The 20261-nt window shown below is 41.4% G+C and overlaps 6 protein-coding genes across 6 annotated transcripts; 4 read left to right on the forward strand and 2 right to left on the reverse strand.

Annotated features, from left to right (window-relative positions):
* Positions 1-539: 539 nt before the first annotated feature.
* On the forward strand, positions 540-5705 carry SS1G_04979 (hypothetical protein; the record flags this gene model as incomplete). The annotated part of the gene is made up of 5 exons (XM_001593502.1): positions 540-3634; positions 3685-4691; positions 4889-5007; positions 5355-5531; positions 5628-5705. The coding sequence occupies 5 exons, from the start codon at positions 540-542 to the stop codon at positions 5703-5705; spliced, it is 4476 nt and encodes a 1491-aa protein (XP_001593552.1).
* A 276-nt stretch (positions 5706-5981) lies between these two features.
* SS1G_04980 (hypothetical protein) lies at positions 5982-7424 on the forward strand (the record flags this gene model as incomplete). Its single annotated transcript, XM_001593503.1, has 3 exons — positions 5982-6199; positions 6283-6655; positions 6690-7424. The coding sequence occupies 3 exons, from the start codon at positions 5982-5984 to the stop codon at positions 7422-7424; spliced, it is 1326 nt and encodes a 441-aa protein (XP_001593553.1).
* A 2063-nt stretch (positions 7425-9487) lies between these two features.
* Positions 9488-9718, reverse strand: SS1G_04981 (hypothetical protein; the record flags this gene model as incomplete). Its single annotated transcript, XM_001593504.1, has 1 exon — positions 9488-9718. One exon carries the CDS (start codon positions 9716-9718, stop codon positions 9488-9490), a length of 231 nt encoding a protein of 76 aa, XP_001593554.1.
* A 3247-nt stretch (positions 9719-12965) lies between these two features.
* Positions 12966-13171, forward strand: SS1G_04982 (predicted protein; the record flags this gene model as incomplete). Its single annotated transcript, XM_001593505.1, has 2 exons — positions 12966-13072; positions 13165-13171. 2 exons carry the CDS (start codon positions 12966-12968, stop codon positions 13169-13171), a joined length of 114 nt encoding a protein of 37 aa, XP_001593555.1.
* Positions 13172-14855: 1684 nt separating this feature from the next.
* On the forward strand, positions 14856-16466 carry SS1G_04983 (hypothetical protein; the record flags this gene model as incomplete). Its single annotated transcript, XM_001593506.1, has 1 exon — positions 14856-16466. The coding sequence occupies one exon, from the start codon at positions 14856-14858 to the stop codon at positions 16464-16466; it is 1611 nt and encodes a 536-aa protein (XP_001593556.1).
* A 1561-nt stretch (positions 16467-18027) lies between these two features.
* On the reverse strand, positions 18028-19030 carry SS1G_04984 (hypothetical protein; the record flags this gene model as incomplete). Its single annotated transcript, XM_001593507.1, has 2 exons — positions 18028-18694; positions 18744-19030. 2 exons carry the CDS (start codon positions 19028-19030, stop codon positions 18028-18030), a joined length of 954 nt encoding a protein of 317 aa, XP_001593557.1.
* Between the last annotated feature and the right edge of the window lie 1231 nt (positions 19031-20261).

Below are 20261 nucleotides of genomic sequence, written 5' to 3' on the forward strand. Positions count from 1 at the left end.
AAAGTAAAATGATGAATTGTAATGAGAGGGTAAATGGCTTCGTGACGCCTTGATTTTGAATTTATTTCAGGATGTCATCTGGAAATGTATCTATGTATGGGCTAGGATATAAACAGAAATCCCCGAAGAAGAGACAAAATAGATAACAACAAGATATAAGAAACGAAAAACTTCACAATGTCATTATCTCGTGCGTTACGAATTTCTACACAGTCATGAGGAACAGACCGGAAATGCAAATGACATGTCGGGTCGTCTAAACGTGGGGAGGGAAGGGCGTGCGATTATCAAAATGATTCGTGCTTTTCCAGCCACACCGCTACGCACTTAAACTTTGCCCTTGCTTGTCGCGTACCACATCTTTCGTGAACGCGTTGGCTGTAGCACAGCATAAAACGCAATACTCTTTACTTTTTGCCATTACATATTATACAAAAGCCCAAGCAATGATTTGACGATTCTTTCTACATGATTAAATTCAACTTTACATACGATTGCATTGATTTTTGTCAATCATAGTTATATTAGATTTACTTACAATGGCTTCATCCCGAGAATCTTCGCCCGCGACGTCTACTTCACCAATGGAGTTAACACCCAAATCAAAAATAAGAGCAGACCTTGCGGCTGCAGGATTGGGTAGTTCTGATGAAGAGAGTGTGTCCGGAAACGCGAGAAAAAGATTAGCCTCGCGAAAACCAAAGCCAAACAGCTCAAAACCGGACACATCTAATGCCAATTCGCAATTAACCTTCCCCAGCAGGAAAGAAGGGTCGATTGAGGTCGAAAGCCAGAGTTCTTCAGACGATGAAGATGTGTCAAGGCCAAGGGGCCGAATGGCCGCACGCATGCGAGCTGCATTGGACGGATCAGACGACGATCAGCTTGTTGTGAATAATCCGAGGGAAAGAGTCAAGAGATTGTTGAAGAAGAAACCAAGGCCCGAGTCACCGAAGGTTGCAGATGATGATAGCCAGACTGATGAAACTGGCACGCCAGTCATTCCGCGAAAGCACATGATGGAACCTTCACTTCCCCAGACACCTGTTCAATCAACTCCTCAACAAGAATCTACCTCGCCAGGGCTTTTTGTTACACCCAATGCTGGCAGATCAGCCACTCCACAAGCTGACCCCGAAGGATTGGATGGCGTTTCAATGAACTCAACATCGGTATCAAACAAACTCCGGGCTCTGGTTGAAAAGAAGCGCCGAGAACTACGCGCGAAAGAGGTAGAAGAGACAAAGAAGAAGGTCACGAAGGCAGCAGAAAGGAAACGACAGACCGCATCAATCGAGGAAGATGACCAAGATAGCACCGAAGATGAGGGAGAGCAACGACTTACACAACAGAATCGCCCTACCCGCAAGGCAAGCAAGAGGGCCATTGAGGAGATGAACAAAGAGACCCAACGGATGAGCCGGAACATGCAATTAGCACACAACCCTATAACCAAGAAAAAAATCACGAAACAGAGTTTGTTTGCTAAATTCGGCTATAAACAAGCTGGGGAGCCTAATGCTACTTCTTGGGATCCTGTTAGACCAACGAGTTCAAGTCCTCCACCCGCACCACAATCTGATGTTAAGATGCAGGATACGCCACCCACGTCTCCACCAGATGATATGGACATTAAAGAAAAACAAAAATCCGCGGAACCTCCTCAGGTGGTAAGCACAACTATGGATATGGTAGGCGAAGAAGATTTACCAACTCTCGAGGAAGTTTTAAAGACATCGCCACCTTCTCGGAAAGAAAAGGGCAAAGGAAAAGCTGTACATTCGGAGTTGCCTGAAATCTCAACGGAGAAGAAGTCTGTCTTCAAGCAACGGCCAATTCGGGTACGACCAGCGAAGGTCGATACAGGTGACTTGGAGCTTGATTCGGATAGTGATCTTGAGATTGTGAGAGTAAAGAAATCTGCTCGCGATGCAAAGCTAGATGCAATATTTAATCGCATTCCAGAGAAACAAGCCCAAGAGCCTCATTCAATGGTGGCATTACGGATGCTTGCACATCTTAGATCGCCTGGAAAGCAAAATACAGGAAGAAATCAGAAATCTTCAATGACAGCTCAAGACCTACAGAATAGCCTACAGTTAAAGGCAAGGCAACAAGCTCACCGAGAACGGGAGGAGAGACTCCAAGCTCTGAGAGATAGAGGAATTATCGTACAGACTTCTGAGGAACGTGAAAAAGAAATGGCCGAAGTTTATGACTTGCTCGCGAAAGCTCGCCGAGAAGGAGAAGAGATCCAGGCGAGAGAGAAGGCAGCTGCTAAAAAGGAGCGAAAAGCCAATGGTGAACTAGACCCATTTGACGATAGCAGTGATGATGAGGATTGGTCAGAAACAAATGAAGTACCAGAAGAGGAAGAAGCTTCCGGCTCAGATGATAATGAGCACGAAAACTCCAAAAACGAAGAAAGTGGTGAAGGCGAAGATGAAGAGATGGAGGAAGAGGAGGAGACAGCTCATAGTGCAGCACCCAACCCCTTTTTCGACAATGAAGCAGGGGAAGATGAAGAATCTGAAATTGACCTTTCTATTCCAGAAGACCCAGTGGACCCTATGGATGCTGAGGAAGAAGAAATAACTCTCTCTGTTCACCGGAAGCCCAGAAGATCGAACGTTATCTCTGATGACGAGGAAGAAGACTATATCCTTACAAAGACGCCAAAAGCCCCGCGGACTCTATCTTTGACACAGGAACAGATCGATTCACCAGTAGTCCCGACGTCGGTTCTTCGCTCAGCGACCAAAACATTCATACCTGGTTTAACCGTAACGGGCCCGGCTGGACTCGGTCTTACACAAATATTCCAGGGTACAATGGATGATAGCCAGGACGTTTTTAGAGCATCAAATCCAGAGTCACAAACGTTTAATAAAAGGGGAACCTCCATGGATTTTCTTCGCCGACGAGCTTTGCCAGAGCTGCCTGATTTTGTTCCCACTATGAATGATGAGGAGTCACAAGACATAGTGGTGGACAGCCAAACTCAAATAGCAGCATCGCAACCAGCCGATAGTGAGACTCAAGGAATTCACATTTCATTCTCACAGTCACAAATACATGATTTTGACAGCTTGGTTGAGAATCCATTATCAACTCAAGTATCCGATTTCCCAAATACACAGGACGAAGGATTTTCCATGATCACACCAATCAAATCCCGATTTATGGATCCACCTTCAACAGCAGGCACGTTTAGAATGGAGTCCCAGTTTACTCAAATTTCTGTCGACGATATTGAAGAAATACCTCTCGTGAAAAGGAAAGGAAAGCTCCGCCGAAGAGCCCAAGTTTACTCTGTTTCCGAAGACGACGAATCATTGGACGCTGTGAAAGTGTATCAAAATCAAAATGACGATTTTGAAATTAGCGCCAACGCTTTTGATGTCATGCGAAAAGCCGCCAAAAAGAAGCCGAAGGCGCCAGATAATTTCGATAAGAAGAAAAGCGATGCTAAGAACATGGTCAATGAACAAGCCGAGGAATCAGAAGATGAGTATGCTGGATTAGGTGGTGCAAGCGACGATGAAAGTGGTGGGGAAGAGGATGCTTTTGTCAAGGAAATGATAGATGACGAAAAGAAGGATATTGACGAGAGCGAACTTGCCAAATTTTATGCGTAAGAACTTTCAACACCTTTTCACGTTTATTTTTACTAATCCACTTTAGTGACCGCGAAAGAGCAAATGACGAGAAGCAAATAGAAAAGCTTTACAATGATATCTCCAAGGGCATGCTTCGCCGCAAACGTGGTGCTGATTACGACCTTTCGGATTCAGACGATGGTGGAGAGGCACGTAAGCGTCGAAAACGTGCAGCGGAGGCCAAGCTGCGCAAGGCTTTACTTGCAGACGAAAAAATCGGGAAGATTGCACAGAATCCCAAAAAAGAGGCTTTTCTTCGTGCTATCGAGGATCGAGGAAGTGACGATGAGATGGGTTTTCTGGATGATTTTCAAGAAAAAGATGATACTTCTGACTCACAGTCTCAAACTCAAAACGACGAATCTCAGCAGGCGCCAGAGAACCAGACTGGAGAAGTCATGGGTCCTCCCCCGACGCGTAAGCATTCTGATGGAGCAGGTTATGTTCGACCGCCACCACATTTGCGACGCACAGGAAAGAAGCCATCGAATCTCTCAGAGGTTCGAGAATCATTGTCAAGTCTCATTGAAGATCCTCATTCTATGGTCGCTTCAACGAATTTTGAGTCTGATTCAGATGATGATCTGGAAATTGAAGGAAATCCAGAACAAGGAAGCCAAAAAAATCGTGATCCTTTTGCCGTGCGCAGAACAGGCACCTCTATCATTGATAGAATACAACTTAAGCGTGAATCTTCAAGCAATGTTGCTGCCAATAAGGAGCGTCTCGCATTTGCTGCACCTTCATCACAACCAGGTCACAGGGTAGTACCTCTACTGAGAAAAGCCACGACAAATAGCAGTATCTTGTCTGGAACATCAAGCACGGGTGTCAGTACTGGAATGTCGGCAACAGAGCGAATGGCTGGTGGGAAGGATGAGGGATCCAGTATTAGGAGGGGAGGGGGAAAGCATAGTGGAGTGAACTCTTTCGTCAGGGAAAGTGGGCGAAAGGCTATGATGGAGAAGAAGGAGAAGAGAAGAGAACAGAAGAAATTCAAGGGTGTGGAGAGTAGGCGTAAGGCCGTTGGAGGTTTGTTTGGGAAAGGATCGTTCGACTAGGAACTTGTCATTGGGTTAGACTGGATTGTCTATGTCTGGATTAGCATTTGGTGTTCTGGCGTAGACGAATTGGCATAGCCATACGAGTTTTGATAGATTTGATATTGGATTGATGATGTTAACGCCAATATTTTTACATTCTGATCTTCTTATGCCATGATGTTGAAGAGTGTTTGCCCAACGACTTTGGGTACTTCGAAGGAGAGCAGCCGGCTCAAAATACATTTTGTGATACATACTTTATCAAACTCAGCAGTGAGAGTTCTAGTGTCACGATTATGGGAGAAGTAGGTTCATTCATCCTAATGTCTATAATGTTACGAGTTAGACTAGAACAATAAGAATACACCCATCTCAAGTATCAGCTCGTGAATAACATTATTCCCGCCAATCTTACACCCACCTACAATCAATCATCTCCTCGTCCTAAACTTCCTTCCCATTCCCTTCCTCAACTATTCGTATACCTAGAGTGTCATTCCAACAAACTATTTGCAAGCCCGAGCACGAGATTATCAGCCTTCAATCCAGTTACCATCCCTATCCTATCTCAAAACACAATAAGAATTACCACAGAGTTACCACATAGAAATGCTATGTCCATGCAAACTAAACGTAAGATACCCCTGCGTAGGAAACACACACTATGCAAAAGATGCCAAAGTGGATTTTCCTCCAATCTTATCTCCTCAACCCCACTATGCGTGATGGTGCAATATGTGTAACAAAGACAAGTCTGGATCTTTTTGCATCTCTGCTTGTTGATTGTAAAGTCATGTACGTACGGAGAACGGCAATCGAACAAGCTGAGGTAAGGTACGTGGGAGTGCTCAGTGCCGAAAATGTGGAAAACTATCACGAAATAAAATCCACTTCTTCTTATTCTGATTCATTTGATCTGATAAAGGGCGGGGAGTTAAACCCAGTGCCTAAGACGCTAGAGACCGAGGACGGACAAGCAAAAGACTCATCGGCTTCTTCTTAAGTTTTTCCTTTACTATTTACTCGGGTCTTTATTTATATTTTACTTTTAAAAAGGAAGAAAGAAAAAATAAGAAGGAACAATTTGATTGTCTCAAACTGGAATCTTGTTTGGAACTAGCTTGTGCGTGTTTTCAATGGGAAACAATCAAGTTCATTGATATCAATTTCCTTATCCTTATCGTCATCATCATCATCATCATCATCATCATCATTCCTAATATCTAGCACATCAACTCTATATTCTACTCATCCCTCACAACACCTCTTAAATACGAAAATGGTAGTCTTTGTCGATTATGAAGATGATTCGGAACCTCCAGAGCAAAATGTAACCGGATTGCACCATTTACAGAATGGAATAAATGGATTCCAAAAACCCGTTTGGGGTGGTTTTGGAGACGCGAACAAGGGGGCAAATATACGCGGATTGATGTTGGAGGATGGTAGGGAGAATCCAAATAAAAATGTAATTACAGAAGCATTGGGCTGTTATCCGTAAGTTTCATCTATAACTACTTAATAATTATATTCATCCTCGTTTCGCACAACCAGGGCACAGGCTGATCCCGTTTTCATAGTATCATATCAGCCATAGGATCTCATATCGATCTTAACACCCTCGATGCACTCTCCCGCACATGTCGTCAGATCCGGGTCAATCTCCTACAATTCCGCTCGAAGCTCCTTACATCAACACTTCACTGCGAAAATGAGGAGTTAGAACTCGACCCTGAGCATACATTTCGCTATCGGGCACGCGCCGCAGATTATTATTTTGTAGAAAGCGGACGAGATGCACACGGGAGTGGAAAAGTGGGAGATTGCGCAAGAGATTTAGTAGGAGAGTGTCGGAAGTGCGGAAGGGTGGTCTGTAGGGTATGCGTTCTTCGTGAAAGGATTCTAGATGTGTATTTCCATATGTGGGATATCGATTGGTTTTGTGATCACTTAGTGAGTAGTATAGAGGCTGATTCTATGAAAACAGAATTGCACTATCAAACCACCCGGTCCTGTTCTCCTACGTCATCGTCATCGACGTATATGCAAGATATGCTCGAAGGCTCCTCTTGCCTCTTTAGTCGCTACCTCTTCATCGCCTTGTTCGTCCTCTTCTTTCTCAATTACTCACGATGACACCCGTTCATTATTACCAGAAACGATTAAAGACTCTCTATGTAGTTGTCCAACGGCAGTCTGGCTCTGTCAACCCTGTGGTCGCTCTCTGCGCTCCACCGACCAAGAATACGAAGGTATCTGGAAATGGCGCACACGCTATCTACCTTCTCTCGGAGGTCTCGGTGTCGGCATCGGAGAAGGAAACCGCGGTGTCCCCTGCGGTCGCGGTAGCTCCTGTCTAGCCGCAATAGAAGTAGAACAAGAGACTGATTGTGATGCCGAAGATGCCCGAGAATTCGAAGAAAACAGTCGAGCCGGAAGTCCGGCTTCGAGTCCCGGAAATAGTATATTTGGAGGTGCAAGCCCTAATACTAGTGAGAGGAACTTAAGTCTAGGTCCTGGATATGCAAGGCATGAAATTGAAGGAATAGGAGGCGTTGTTAAGAAGAAGAGGGTGAAGATGATAAAAGTCGGGGCTTGTGTACCGGAATTTGGGGATGAGAAGGCGCAGGGGAGATATTTGGTTAGGGAGATGGAAGGAAGGGCGAGGAGCTGGTGTGGTTGGTGTCATAGGGTTGTTAAAGGGGGTGATGATATTATTTAGGGAATTGAGACGAGTAACATGAGGGATCCTGTAGGATGAAGGAAAAATAAATGAAAGTGAGGATACCAATATCGAGAATGCAGGCGTAGGTAGAGCTACGGCGATAGGTTAGTATAGCATGGTACAAGATATACAAAAAGTAGTAATTGGGATACGTAAGGAGATCTATATTCAATGACGAGATTAATAATTCAATAGGAAAAAAAAGACCAATCTATTATTATTCTTTCTAAAATATTATTGTCACGATTCACCATTAGGATTAGTGTCATGGGATGAAAAGGAACCACGTGATAAGGAGCCCTAGGGGCTCCCTTTATCGATCATTATATAGTCAGAGTAGTTTCATAGTTTAGGAGCTTCGTGCTCAACTTAGTTATCAATTAGTTTACCTACATTCTACCTGATCTAGTAACGAATTCACTTCCAAGTGAATACCAATGATAAAGCCTTAATGTTACGAGGTTTGCCGTCTAGATCACGTGGAAGTGCTCTAGACTCTCGAGGTGGTTTATAACTAGGCGTCAAGCAGGGACTTAAGTAATGACAATAATGATATGCAATTCGTAACTAATAGTAGAGTATACTAAATGATTGATCTTGAGCACGAAGCTCTATACAAAGGAAATCCATCTAGATTATATAGACCTTCGTACCGCGCTAAAAACCGATGGCTATAAACCCGACAATTCGATCACCGCAAGGCCGATCTCGATTTGTCGGTTTCTTGATCATGTGATCAAGATCGTGACCTATGTCACTGTCCGACGTAACAAAAGTATTAACGTGGTTTATCAGCAGTCCGCCCATATCACTAGTCCGCCCACTTTTTGACCATTTAACCACTTCAAATTCTAATTAATCAATCATAACTTATTCAATTGATTCAAACTATTAAGAATCTAATAATCTAGGATCTAATATATCATTTTGACAAGTTCTTGAATTATGACCAGTCTTTCCGCATTTACTACAGTATCGATTAGTGGATGATTCCCCATTAGGATTTCCCCCATTTTGACGCTCGTTGTATTGAATCTGATTATCAACCTCTTGTTGTAATAATATATCTTCAGCTTCTTATCCAGTAAGTACTCCTTCATTACGTAGTTGAATTTTTTTAGCATGTTGATGTTTACTTAATGTCTCATTTGCTTTTCGAAATATACGATTCTCAGTATTTAAAAGTTTATTCTTATATGCTAATCTCTTTTATTGGGTTTCTTGAGACCAGAAAGAGCATCAGATTGAATTGATTGATTCTCTAGCTAAGCAGTTAAGCTGCGAGTATATATTCAAAAAATGAAGGAATAAGGTTAGGTATTCAGCCTTCGGAATTAAAGTGCTTTGAAATCAAAATATTGAAAGCAAACAAACAATATACCAAAAAGGAAAGAATGAATTAAAAGTTGAGTTTTGTTTGCTCCTTATATGCATCATGCAATATATATGCATATGCTGCCAAGATCCCAGGAGGTCAACATCTTTATACTCTTAGTTAAAGCTTATACAGTCTCAAATATAAGTGTAGGAGAGTTTGATTAATGATGAGCCATTTGAGCTTTTACTAGAGTTGATTATAAGAGAGCCTCAATTGGATTGTGAGGGGTTTAAGAGATCCAGGAATTGGTAAGTTCCAAAGAGGTAGATGGAGGGGTAGAAGTACGAATCCTAATATCCAGTTTTGAGAGTATAGATTGAGGATCGAATGATACTAGACCTGCTCCTCGAAAACCAGTTTTCATATTCTGAATAGTAAATGATTGTAAATATGCAGCTTTGAAGGCTATAAAGAATTCAATCTTGATGATATGATTGATATAAGCTTTGACAAATCCTTCAATTTGATAACTATATAAACATTTGAATATACCAAAACATTCAACATCGAGTGATTGAATTAAATGACTTGAATATGATGGTAATTTGAGGCATATAATATTATTTGATTTGCAATATAATTGAAAAGATATTGATTCATAGCTTTCATATTTGCCCTTTCTTTGATGAATAATATGTTTATCGAAATGCTTTAATCATTCTAACCTTGTCTTATTATTCGTTCATCTATTAGAAGTAGGTTTAATAGCCCAATCCGCAGGAAAATCGGTTTCGGTATACCAATTGGAAAGATAAACTTGTCCTTGAACCATCAGAAATGGAGGTATAGTTTCACCCTCTTCATTGCCATATATAATTGCCGTAGCCCACTCTCGACTGCCTGATTGTATTGCCTTGCTTCTACCATTTCGTTTAGCACTAGTTACAATCATTCCAAGACATATTATACCCATCATGAAGCTGGTTTCGTCGAAATTGTAGAAATCGCAGTCTTGAATACTATATTTCGCTTGTATATTCGATACTAATCGAAACTATTCTTCAATAAACTTGGGATCTTCGCAGAGAGCTCTTTGGAAATCATAAATGCAATTAAAATATATCTTTAACTCTAGACGTCGTTTGACAAAGCGATAAGCCTAAAGCTTTCCAACCTTCTTCGCATCTCGCGATTCGAGGATATAATTCGCTATATCTTCTATATTACTCAATTTAAATGCAAACACTTTTTTATTCATATTGATTATATATTGGATAAGCACTTCCTCTTTTAATTTGGTCAAATTATGACCATTTGCTCGAGATTCGATATAAGGAGTAGAACCATCCATTCTATACTGAATCTTTGTACACAGGATATTATATAGCTTAGCAACCTTCCGAATGCTTAATTTTTGGTCTTTATTGATAGCTTCGCTAGCTAAAAGTATTCGACCTTCTTGATTATTCGATTCCATAATATATTGTTGATAAATCGCGTATTGAAGTTGAAAGATATAAATTGAGGTAAAAGTGGCCCGCTCGGTGATATGGCCCGCTCGCTGATAAACCACGTTATATGTAAGTTTTATATAAGTTTTATATACATGTATTCCCGGGCCTCAGTGAGTGAGAAGTTAAAAGATATAGATTTGTGATGAGAGAATTTCCTCTTTAAATAGTGAAATATTGTAATAGGAACAGAAGTGAACTACAGTAGATAAATAAACCAAGCTGGAAATATATAAATGGTGATACTACACCTAGATTCCGGATCCAGAGTTTAAAATGGCGAATGTAATGGAGATCTTAGGATTACGAGGTCTTGTTTATGGAAGATATAGACTGATAAATATATATGGAAGTAGATGAGAAATGTGGGTAGTAAATACCTCCATGGTATCAAAGTGGAAGAATAAACCATATATTTTCCTTGATATTATTAGAGATCCGATTCTGTGATATCTCTAGAAGTATTATGCGGATCCTCGGCGACTAGTCTTCAATACAAAAGGTCCATCAAATGGTACATTTGGTGATCTCAGCAAGTAGATTATATCAATCTCAAAATTTAGCCATTGGCTCAAGTAGCTCACGCAGAAATTACCTAGTCAATTGTATTCCATGATAGTCTTCAAAAAGGAAGGCTTCGAGAATGATAGGATGGAGAGGGAGATAGATATCTTTGATATTGGGTATGGCATTAATGTTGTTTACTGTTAATGTTCCTTGCTCATGTATTGTGTATATAATCCACGAGTAGGAAGAGATTGGGATGGGAAAGAACTATATCAAAGTGATCAATTCACAACTTGAAGGATGACAAGAAACCAACAATTCGTTCCTGCAGACTTCTGGCAGTAAGGAAATAAAGAAATGTTGCATCAAAGCATAAGACTTACATTTCTTTTGGGGAATTTCCCGTCTCGTACACTTCGCCGTGACAGTAATAGGTTAGAGAGCTTGTAAAAATCTGATAGTACTACAGAAGCTTCTAGTTGTGATTTACCACATCGCTTGAGGGTATGATGATGATATCAAGAGAGCAGCTAGAATTGACCATCATGCAAGCCTTCTAGAAGGAAAAGGAAAAGTGGTTCTAAAATTCTTAACTTAGATTTGGTCGTCAAAACGCAATATTTTACATAAACCTCTCTGAAGGCAGTAAAAGATGCATCCACTGGTAATATTCGGCTACTTGAAAGGCCGATTACTTCGTAGTCGGGGAAAGCTAATTGTCCCTTCGCTTTCTAACATCAAAACCTCATATTCACTATTAATATAAAAATGGAGGACAATTCGCTTTCCGGGGCATTTGCTTCCCCGACTACTTCGTAGTCGCTCTTTCAAAGCAACCGACTATTAATGCCTAAATCTCTCAAGGAGATGCGATATCGCTATAAAAGAACAACAACAGGGTTCTAAGAAGGCAAGTTCCCTTCGGCATGCTGGTTCCGTACGATGTTCAGGTCTTTTCAAACCGGATTGATTAGTAGAGAAGTGCAAAATATGTTCCCCTAAATAAAGGGGCAACAGCCCTCAAATAGGTATGAATAGCAATTTTCGCAAAATTGTAAGGTGTAATCCATCCACTCCGCCACACAATTTACAGGTATATCGATCAGTTTAATAGGACAAATCATAGACAGCGCAATCGAAGTTAAATCGCAGGTGTTCATATCAGTCAGATACCCAGTCGCTGAACTAAATCAGGGTGATAGGTTTATAGGTACAAACCCGCTTGTATTGACAGGGTCCATACTAAGAAAATACCAATTGGTGGTCAGTTCCACCCATGCATGCTATTTTGCGGCAGTGGATCGTGGATCGTACACAATATAAAATTATTTGGTTCGCTTGAATGAAGGTAGGAGATTAACTTGGCTCGAGCCAAATTACCCCTGAGTAGAAGCTACCAGCCAGTTGACAGTTGGTTGAACCCTGAATACCATTATGTCGGAACTACGAAATAGTACTATGTTTAAGATTCGGATGGAAGGACAATCAAGCAATGGTCTTTCAATGAAATTTGCTTCATTTGCAACCCTAGCTAACATATGGAGACTTTCTTGCGCATCTAACGATTTCGATATTGAACGAATGATGACCATACCTATAGGGCAGTAAATTATGGTTGCAATGAATTTCCTTCTCGAAGTCCGGGAAACAAGGTGTTAACCCTAAGAATCTCAATCTGTATTCAGGTAGTCTTTCGTGCCGGTATGATCAGAAAACCGTAAGACAAGTGGGCCTTATATTTCCCAAACCTTGACATAAAGATCAAATTGCGCTAAATCGGTACGAATACTGTGTGAATACCTGGTTGACTTACCAATAAAGGTTTAATCACTTGTAGTGAGAAGCGAAAACCCCCAATCATAGAATTGTAATATGCAATGCAGGTATGAAGGAACCATTGCTGATCAAGGCTGATTATTGATGAGAGCGCAGATGATAAATGACATATAGCAAATGTGGAGGAATCGTATATGTACTCGACACGCCCTCGAAATATTTCATGAATTTTTTCTCTCCACCATTTCCAAGTTCTTTTCCTCCACCAGTGTCGCAAAGGATATTCAAATACTGTCCACTATTGTTGCCGGTCTTTATTACAATCCTCATCCACGCCCACCTCTGATTGTCACTAGTTCATTCGACCTTTAACAGTACTCCTGCTACCACAAATTTGCCTAGAATCATCCCCGCATCATCATCAGAATGGACAACGTTGGCATATTGGGTATCGTCGCATTGATTTTAGTCATGATTGGAGTTGCTTCTTTGATCAACATTTCAAGGCAGAAGGATGGACCATCAATGGCGGTGTAAGAACGTATGGGATGCTCGGTTCTGGGAGATTTGGTGCGACTTCTAGTAACCGCCTAGGTACCGAGTGTGATACTAATCAACGGTGTAGGATATAATTCTACAGGAGTACAAAAATTCGCAATTACGATGGGCACAAAAACTCGAGAGATGGTTGATCAGTCGTTCCTCTGGCGACTCTTCCCCTCGAAGCATTTCATGCAACCGGGAACCAAATGGTCGTCGCAATCTGCAAACAAATGCCACTACAGCCGGAAGATTTTTGGATGTTCATCGTCACCCGCAAGCCTCGAGCCGGATTTTCTGCAGTCGATCAAAATAATGGTTGCATCGTTGATTCTAGTCGTCTACTTTAGTTTGTGTGATTTCCTGCTTGTTTTCGGCGTTTGAATTTAGCAGAAATGGAGTTTGGTATCTGGTTTGGTTACAGGCCTAGGAGTCGGGTCTTCGTGGAAAAGTTCAGAGAGGCTTCAATCGGAAATTAAGTCACTCTTCGTTATTGAGAAGCCTCATTCGATTTATTGTATGAAGCGAAGGAGAATGAGACCTTAATTCTCGTTCAAGCCTTTGTGGAGGAGCATGGTCATAAATATAGCTGTACCACAAGTCAAAAATGGAATCTTCTCAAATCACAACTCACAGCTTCGTGTCCAGAGCCCAGATACATTCACAGGAACGTTTTGTTATCATAGCAGTGTCAAGGCCTAGGCAGAAAAAAAGAGCAGATTTGCTTCTAACCAGCATATCTTTGGTGTATATGACCAGGGAATTTAAGCATAGGTACTTGCAATCTCTCAACTAGAAGATTCTCCCTCTGCGATACGCACGGTGGGAGTGTGCGCAATCTTTCAGACCCACTTCTGCATATGAGCTCGCATTTGAGCGTTGACAATTAGATGTTGTCATGTCAGCCGTTGTATTGAGCATAGCTAATCGGGTAGCTCATGTACAAAGTATTACAAAGACTATATCATGCCTTGCTCGTTTCGAACGGTTGTGAGTAACTTTGGGACGGGAGAAGATGACCAGATTGAACAGCTTAAATTCATCCGGTAACGCCATAGCTCTCACCAGGACAAATGAAGGGACAGGGTATATCTGAAGAACGGAAAAGACAAGCTGCCTTCAGTTGTTATCCCACTTGGTTTGTAATTTGCTCATCAAGGAAGTCTGATCAAAGAACGGAATACGACGCGAAAGTGCGCTTCGAGAAGATATTTGCAAATGAGGCAGTCGCGCTTCGGACATGGCCAGCAATTTTGAGAGTAAAGTCACAGGACTACAGACTCCTGCCTCGGTCGGGTGTATGAATACCAGAAACGCGTCTCACTTAACAACAAATGACTCTTGTCTATAGCTGCTGAAGGTCTATCGGAAGGTGGAAAAACCCTTAGGTACATCAACCAACAGAAACGAACTCAACGTCCTCATATCAGGTCAAACAAAGTACATAACTGCAGTCTATCACTACCCAGATATACACTGCTGTGAGACATCATCAATTTATGGACTGAGGAAGAGCATATGAAGCAAATCTTGGATGAAGGGCACTGTCATTAAGATGAACAATGAAAACCGTACATCAAGGTGTAGTAGGGATATAAATGCATGGACCATACTAGAGTAATACTAACTTGTTATAGTCTAGCTCATCGGGAAAAATAACCTCCAGATCCCGTCCTTAACTTTTTTTTTTGCGAATCGCATCGCAGGCTTCATCGAAGTGAAATATTATTCGTTTTGCGACATCACCATCTACAATTCTTTTCATAAGATTTCACTATGGCCGCACCAGTGACAAGTCTGCCGGCAGTGAAACTTCCTACTGCCCCTTCGCCAATTACACCTGAACAACGATATTGGAAAGGATTTCGCTCACAGCAACTCATTCCATCACCAACGAATTATCCTATTACGCATATATCATTCCCTCCTCCACCAACAAACGCTTTACTGCCCTCCAGCAATGATTATTTCTGTGTGACGACCGGTACCCGACTTCAAATTTACTCGATTCGCACACGAAAATTAGTAAAGACTATTACTCGATTTTCAGATGTTGCGCATAGTGGAGAGATTCGACGAGATGGACGTGTAATGGTGGCAGGTGACGAAACTGGAAAGATACAAGTCTTTGATGTGAATTCAAGAGCTATTTTAAAAACATGGGACGAACATAAGCAGCCTGTCTGGGCGACAAAGTTTTCACCAACAGAATTGACAACTCTCATGAGTGCTAGTGATGACCGGACTGTTAAGCTTTGGGACCTGCCAAGTCAAGAAAGTACAACAACTTTCACTGGGCATACGGATTATGTTAGAAGTGGTGCTTTTATGCCTGGGTCGATGTCAAATATGGTCTTGACTGGTAGTTATGATGAGACTGTTAGACTTTGGGATCCTAGAGTTCCAACTAGAGCAGCTATGACCTTCAAGCATGCTGCGCCAGTCGAAACTGTACTTCCTATGCCTTCAGGTACAACGGTTCTTGCTGCAGCGGATAATCAAATCTCAGTCCTTGATTTGGTCGCAGGAAAGCCATTGCACATTATCAAGAATCATCAGAAGACGGTCACATCGTTGTGCCTCGCATCGAACGCTACGAGATTGGTTAGTGGTGGTTTGGACGGGCATGTGAAGGTTTTCGAGACCACTGGATGGAATGTTGTTACTGGATTGAAATATTCAGCTCCTGTTTTATCAGTCAACATTGTTAGTTCTGGTGCTAATCGAGAGGATAAACATTTGGTTGTGGGTATGCAATCTGGGGTATTGTCAATCAAAACGCGTCTATCAGGTCAACAAAAAGTTAAGGAGAGAGAAAGGGCGAAGGAGATGCAAGCATTACTCGATGGCACATTAGAAGAATATGACAAGAAGAACAAGAAAAGGAAACATACTAGCGGGGTAGAGAAGAGGCTTAGAGGCATGGATTTCATGGGTGAAGGGGCAGATGTGGTAATTGAGGGTAATACACGTTCAACAAAGCGGAAAGTTCCAGAATGGGAGCGTGAACTTCAACAAGGGAGATATCATCAAGCACTAGACTGTGTGCTTCAGAAGGGCCTACCCGCAGTCACTGTTCTTACACTTCTCACAGCTCTACGACACAGAAGTGCCATGCGAGCAGCGTTTGAGAAGCGTGATGAGACTACGATACAACCGATTTTCAAATGGGTGTCGAAGCATATTACTGATCCTCGATACGTTCCTATATGTACTGATGCTGCTATGTTGCTCTTAGACATATACGCAGAGTATACCTGTGATTCGCCAGATCTGGAACACCAGATCAGATTCTTACATCGACGCGTAAGAGCGGAAGTGGAAAGGTCACAAAAGGCAATGCAGGTCAAGGGTATGCTAGATTTGCTTGTGGCTGGGGTAAAATAAGAAGTCTAATGAGGAATTTTCCCTTTTTGCATAGCGTTGGCGTTGGTAGGAAAAATACCGGAAATGTCGGGAAAAGCTTCCTTGTCCATTCTATATTTGAAAGTCTCAATAATTGAACCTATCACATAAACTACCATGCATGTTCCCTCGGGTGAAAATAGTTATGTTCTAGTGTTCTCAAAGGCGATAAATAAATGGCTTGTCTACTCTACCTAGTATTCTCAACCGAACCAAGTTCACGTCATCACGCATTCACAAGCGTCAGGGGTAGATTTTTTTTGGTTCGACCCACCCCCACGATTCCAAATCATTCATATGGGATGGGATCACTAGATATTGATTCAAGTCCAACATCACTTCCATACAATACAGTACTATAAGCCTCTCCGAGTAGATTATGGCGATTAAGGTGGCAATGCTCGGAGCCTAGTAATCATCGACACTTTACGTGATAATAAAACCCTACTCGAGTACATAATATACCCAGCTTGGAAACGAACTTGTGAGTCGTGACATTGAATATATTGATTAATTAATCTTACATTCCTCTATATATAATAGGATAGGAATCAAAAACTTATAGAATATAATATAAATAAAAACATATAAATAAAATTACACAGCCACTATAACCCATCCCTAACCCCTCCAGCTCAAATTACGAATATCTGAGGAAATCATTGATATCATTATATACCAGAACACTATCTTCTTCTATAATATATATATCATACATGTACCTAGTATGCATTTAATAGAAATTGGAAAGATAATTCTGACTCCAACTCCAATTCCAATTTAACCGAAAACCAAAACCGAAAACAGAATAAGAACCAGAATCAGAACCAGATAAATAAATAGTACAAACTCCACGACAGATTAGGATTACTTCTGCTTCTACTTCTGCTTCTGCTTCTCTTGAACTCCTTTTCCGTAGCCTATTAATAACTTAGAAAGAGGAATACTTTCAATAATGTGATAGTAGGAATAAGAATAAGATGGTGAGGAGAGAAGAGAAATAGGAGTGGGATATCTGAAAATTTAAAGAGTGCGGGAAAATTATAATAACAGGATAGTAATAAAGAATTAAAGATTAGTAAAAAGGAGAAAAGGAAAGGCAAAACGAAAGAGGAGAGATGAAAAAAAAGGTGAATAAACAAGAATAAGTATTCAAAATAAAAGCAATTCTGTAGATATTTGCGCGGTAATTCAATCTGCGGTCTCAAAAGTAGGAAATTCAAAAATGGAAACTCCACTTCCAATTAAATGAAATTATGATTAAGTAGTAAAGCAAAGAGAGAAAAATAAAAGAGAAGATGATACAAAAACCAAATATTAAAAAGAATATATTATCAAAACCATCCCATCCCATCCCAAGCCAAATCCTAAACCAATCAATCATCTATATAGAACTTAACGCCTCTAGTAAGGTCGCGTCGCCGACCGACTTCCAACGCCTAATATACCCGACACAACCAATGTCTTTGGTTTAAGAGTAACTACTCCCTCCCTGTAACCCATCAAATCATGAAAACATATCCCATATCCCCCAAGAAAACGGCTAATACCCAGCTTCATAACTCGTACCAAATCTATCCCCATCCCATTCCGCGTCTTCATAAACAATTTCTCCACTAGGCAAACAAATCGGACAGGGCACCGAATTTCCCTCTGCGAATACACTATCACTATCCGTAATCCACATACTCCCATTACAACTTGTACACTGCGCCGCATAAGTCATAGGCAAATTCTTTTCTGAAAATGACATCCTCTCCTTTCCCATACCATGTTTCTTTTGTTCCCGAGCTTCGATTCTTTCTTGAGCGCATTCTTCATTACATGTTATGCACTTATAACTATGAGTATCCACATATACTCTCTGAAGACAACGTCTACATCTCCACCATCTAGGATCAATTTGACGTTCCTCGAGCCAGGTTTGTTGAAGAGCTTGTATTGCCTTTGGATCTTTTGCATTTTTGGGCTGTTTAGCCGTCCCAATGTCTTCTTTGTGGAAATCTTTGAGGTGATCTCTGTAATGATCTTTTCGTGTAAAGGGGCCCTTGGATCGAGTACATGGTTTGTAATCGCATGGAAAACTCCCCTTTTGATCTGCGTCCGCGTGTACGTGTCTGTAATGACGTTCTAAATCCGCAGGTCTACGGAATTGTTTTCCTGGGCAGCCGCTTGGGAATTGGCAGGGATAAACTCCTTTTTCAGGATTACTATGTACGTATTAGCATTAGCAAAATCTTTCGCTGTATATCAACATACCTAGGTGGATCAAGATACACCCTCTGTGGCACATTGAAACAAATTTGATATCCCTGAAGTAATTCTAGATATGGCTCTTTTCCCTTGGGTACAATGAATTTGTAGAGCCTTAGGAGTTCACTTTCGGGGGCCCAACCAAGACTGGATGGTGTCGCTTTCATAGAATTGCTATGACTTGACAAGCTTCTTTCAAGATTGTGTGATGCTGTTGTATAGTTGTTATAGCCCTGATTATAACCATCGTCATGATGTTGTGATGAATCGGAGCCGTTCAAGTCGAAAGACATAGATGCATATGCGCTGCGGAAAATCGGCAAGTAGGAATCCTCAGAAGATCTAGATTGTGTGCTGATCGAGCTTTGATCAGAATAATTTCGACTCATCGCCAACCCTCTCATAGCTGGCGCTGGAGTTGGATAGGTCCAGATTATATTCTGGCCAAGAGGTGTCCCTGGCCTCAAGTCTTGTTTGAAGAAGGGGGAATACATGGTAGACTGAAGTTTGTTCTGGAAATGGTTCTGTGCACCCTTTTCCGTGACATTAGTTTAGACCTCACTTGAAAGGTATCATCTTCTGTCCAACATCACCTCCATCGGGCTTTACAAATAGCAGATCGACAGTGAATGATAAAGTTGCTTACCAAGTATTGATATAGTTGAGCAAATGACGAAAGAAATGCTGATACAGGAGTATGGAAGGCAAGAAGGTGATGCTTGAAAGTACCGATATAAGTATCTTGACTCGACGTATCGAAATATTCAGGACAGGATATCGCTTCTTAAGAGCATAGCTTTCAACTGCTCAATCCTCAATATTTGGTAGTGGTTCTTCTACTTAGCAAGTCCTAAAATACTCACATGCATCACCTTTGACCTGTTAAAATAATATGGAGGTTAATATCAACATAGCTTATTATTTACCAATGAGGCCCCATAGCCTTGCGGTGTCTATGTTAAAAGCTTGCCCCACAAAAGTTTGACTGGCTCCAGAGTGTTCTTTGGTTGAATACATATGCATAGAAAGGTAAGAGAAAGCCCCTTACACTTAGTTGGCGGGGTCTAACTTAATGAACTCACCGAGAGTCAAAATCTACTCGAGTTTTGACTCGCCAGGAAAACATGTCAGCATTTTTTTGGACTATGGAAAGTCGAAAATGTAGCTAGGTCCCCAGATATCCTCGAGCCTTATTGCTCAGAAGCACAGCGGGCGAACGTTCGAAAAGGGTATTTGCTTTTTTGGGCAACTCAAGCCTCAGTGAGGCGGACGATAATAATACTGGGATTGTTGTTCCGCTAGCCGAGAAGGCATCTGAAGAGACATTTGGGTTGTCAGTGACCGATGATGCCCTATGTGCGCAGCAAGGCATATAACACAAAACGTCGACAAACGAAAGCTCGATCGGAAATGCGGCATCTGGCGTAGTAGATTCGAAAGCATTTGAAATAATAATTGTTGGCATTTGGTTGACCATGTCGACCATTGGGCACCGTAACGATGAGTTTTGGGTATCGTAAACTC

Source organism: Sclerotinia sclerotiorum, genomic scaffold (genome assembly GCF_000146945.2).
Source record: "Sclerotinia sclerotiorum 1980 UF-70 scaffold_6 genomic scaffold, whole genome shotgun sequence".
Lineage (NCBI taxonomy): Eukaryota > Fungi > Ascomycota > Leotiomycetes > Helotiales > Sclerotiniaceae > Sclerotinia > Sclerotinia sclerotiorum.